This window comes from Myodes glareolus, chromosome 1, assembly GCF_982192425.1.
Source record: "Myodes glareolus chromosome 1, mMyoGla1.1, whole genome shotgun sequence".
Taxonomy (NCBI): Eukaryota; Metazoa; Chordata; class Mammalia; order Rodentia; family Cricetidae; genus Myodes; species Myodes glareolus.
In genome coordinates, this window is record NC_142026.1 from 71,269,800 (window position 1) to 71,272,795 (window position 2,996).

At 48.0% G+C, this 2,996-nt stretch overlaps 1 protein-coding gene across 1 annotated transcript; it reads left to right on the forward strand.

Moving 5' to 3' along the window:
- The first annotated feature begins 592 nt into the window (after nucleotides 1-592).
- Nucleotides 593-1,561, forward strand: LOC125395550 (olfactory receptor 10A7-like). Its single transcript, XM_048426994.3, has one exon. The coding sequence runs from the start codon at nucleotides 593-595 to the stop codon at nucleotides 1,559-1,561; it is 969 nt and encodes a 322-aa protein (XP_048282951.3).
- The last annotated feature ends 1,435 nt before the right edge of the window (nucleotides 1,562-2,996 follow it).

The following is a 2,996-nucleotide window of genomic DNA, read 5'->3' on the forward strand; positions in this document are numbered from 1 at the left end:
GATTGAACTCAGGTCTTCAGGCTTAGTGGCAAGCTCCTTTCCTCACTGAGTCATCGTGGTGGCCTTAAAGGTGATATTTTAATATATATCTGGAGGCTAGGAATGGTCTAAGGATGCCAACATATGGAATATGTAAACGCAAAGGCCCTGGGGAAGGCATACTGGGTGCGTGGGGAAAGAGTATTAGGGGTTGAGGATCATGGGAACCTCTTGGAAGAGTAGCAGGAAGTGTATGTGGAGACATAAGAACCAGGACAGATCCATCCTTATAAACAGACATAGAAAGAGTGATTGGAGGAGAGAGAATGAAGGGTTCAAAGACCCTGAGGTGGTTTGCATATGCTGCATGGAGATCCATGGAGCACAGACCAGAGAAACAGGGAGGAGTCAGGTCCGCAAATGAGGTCATTTCATTCATTCCACACTTGCTGAGGTGTTTAAGGAAGGCTCTGGGTGTGAGAGGATCTGTCTTTCCAGTGACTGTAGAGGACAGAACCTACAGGCTCCAATTCTTGCTTCATCTTCTTCTCCCTCTGGTATTCCATAGGGTTCCTACCTGGTCCTTAGCTCAGTGTTCTCGAATCCTGGCCCAATGCCACCTTCCTGGGCAGCTCCTCCCTGGACCAATCAGAGCCGTGCACGTGAGCTGGAGTTCGTGTTGCTGGGCTTTGCACATGTGCCTTCCCTGCGCCCAATGCTCGCAGCACTCTTCCTGGCCGCCTTCTTGCTCACGTTGCTAGGCAACACACTCATCGTCATGCTCACCAGCCTGGATCCAGGCCTGCGTGCACCCATGTACTTCTTCTTGCGCCAGCTGGCGCTGGTGGAGATCTGCTTCTCACTGGACGTGGCGCCCCGTCTGCTGGTGACCCTACTGCAGCCAGGACGTGGGATGTCCCCGACAAGCTGTGCCCTGCAGCTGCTCCTCGTGCTGTCCTGTGTCACATCTGAGTGTTTCCTCCTCACGGTCATGGCCTGGGACCGCTTCCTGGCCATATGCAGGCCACTGCGCTACGGCGCCATCATGAGTTTGAGGCTGTGCCACTTGCTGGCCACCACTTGTTGGTTGGCAGGAATCCCCGTGGCTCTGGTCTTCACTATCTGGCTCTTTAACTTTCCCTTCTGTGGGCCACGGGGCATCCGGCACTTCTTCTGTGACATAGCACCTCTGCTGAGCCTGGTGTGTGCAGACACCAGAGTCTTTGAGGCCAATGTGTTTGTGGCCACTGTCCTTGTCATCATGGTTCCCTTCTGTCTTATAGCTACATCCTACGTCATGATTCTGACTACTGTCCTTCGGATGCCATCAGCCTCTGGGCGCCACAAGGCCCTGTCCACCTGTGCCTCCCACCTTATCGTGGTAATTCTGTTTTATGGCACAACAGGGGTCATCCACTTGCGTCCCAAGGCCAGCTACTCTCCTGAGAGCAAGCAAGTGGTGTCCCTGTCGTACACTATGGTGACTCCCATGCTCAATCCTCTCATCTACAGTCTGCGGAACAAGGAGGTCAAAGCTGCCTTTGGCCGTGTGTGCTGTGGACGCCAAGGGTCTAGACTCTAGACTCTATGAATGAATTCTCTCTCCTACCACCTTTCAGATTCAAAAGAAATTGTTGAGGGCCACTTTCTCAGGATGGCTTAACACCCTGACGCTCCTCTGGGGAACCCATAGCTGCTTCCATTTTCCTACCCAAGAGAAGGTATAACACCAAACTTTTGATTTCTGATCTTGGCTGTTTTAAATAAAAGTGGCAAATGAATCCACTTTAAGCCAACTAGAGTGCATTAGCTAGCTCTTCTGAAAGAATGTTGCATAACAAATCATTTAAAATGTAGTGTCTTAAAGCCTGTAACTTATGCCAGGTAGTGGTGGCACAGCACTTGGGAGGCAGAGGCAGGCAGAGTTATGAGTTCGAGGCCAGTGTGGTCTACAGAGCAAGTGCTAGGACAGGCTCCAAAGCTACACAGACAAACCCTGTTTCAGAAAACAAAAACAAACAAAAAAGGCCTGTAACTAACTTATTCTCATTCACTTTCAATCAACTGGATATAAGGTAATCTAGGCTGGACCTACCTTAGTGGTATTTTTGTGTTAGAGGGTATTCTTTCTATGTGCTGCTTTCATTGGTTAAATAAAGAGGCTGCCTTGGCCTTTTGATAGGGCAGCAGCTTAGATAAGTGGAGTAGACAGAACAGAATGCTGGGAGAAAGAAGGCAGAGAGCCGCCCGCCATGAAGCTGCCAGATCAGATGCTGAATCTTTCCTGGTAAGCCATGAGCTCGTGGTGACATGCAGATTATTAGAAATGGGTTGAATCAAGATGTGAGAGTTAGCCAATAAGAGGCTAGAACTAATGTGCCAGCCAGTGTTTAAATGAATACAGTTTCTTTGTAATTATTTCAGGGTTAAGTAACCAGGCGGTGGGAAGCATCCCGCCGCTCCTTTTACAACAGTGTTTTGACATGGGCTAATTTTGCTCATGCAAATGGGTGTTGATCAATGTTAGGATGGCCTAAATGAAGAAAATTTGATCCATATACTTCTCTTGAGACCAAAGGGCTAATTAAGGCATGGCTTTTCATCACAGTAGCTGAAGTATAAGAGGAGAGACCCAATTGCATGAGGAATTATTAAGACTTTGGTCACTTGTCATGATATTATAAGGATTAGACAACTGGTACCCTCAACCTTTATGTGGAGGAGGCTGGAGTCACATGAAATTTGGCCTTCACAGATGGATGACTAAAGAACTGGAGACATTAATAAATCTACATCAGAAAGTCAGATCTGGATTTCTCTCTCTGATTTTTTTCTTTGTCCATTATCTTAACGAGGGTTTCTATCGCTGTAGTAAAACACCATGGCCAAAAGCGACTTGGGGAGGAAATATTTATTTTATTTTAAAGCTCGATGGTCACAGGTCCTTCACTGAAGGACGTCAGGGCAGGAACTCAGAAATGAACCTGGAGGAAGAAGCTAAAGCAGAGGCTGTGGAG

Excerpts from the sequence above, each read along its gene's own strand:
- LOC125395550 (XM_048426994.3), top strand. The coding sequence starts at position 593 with ATGCCACCTTCCTGGGCAGCTCCTCCCTGGACCAATCAGAGCCGTGCA.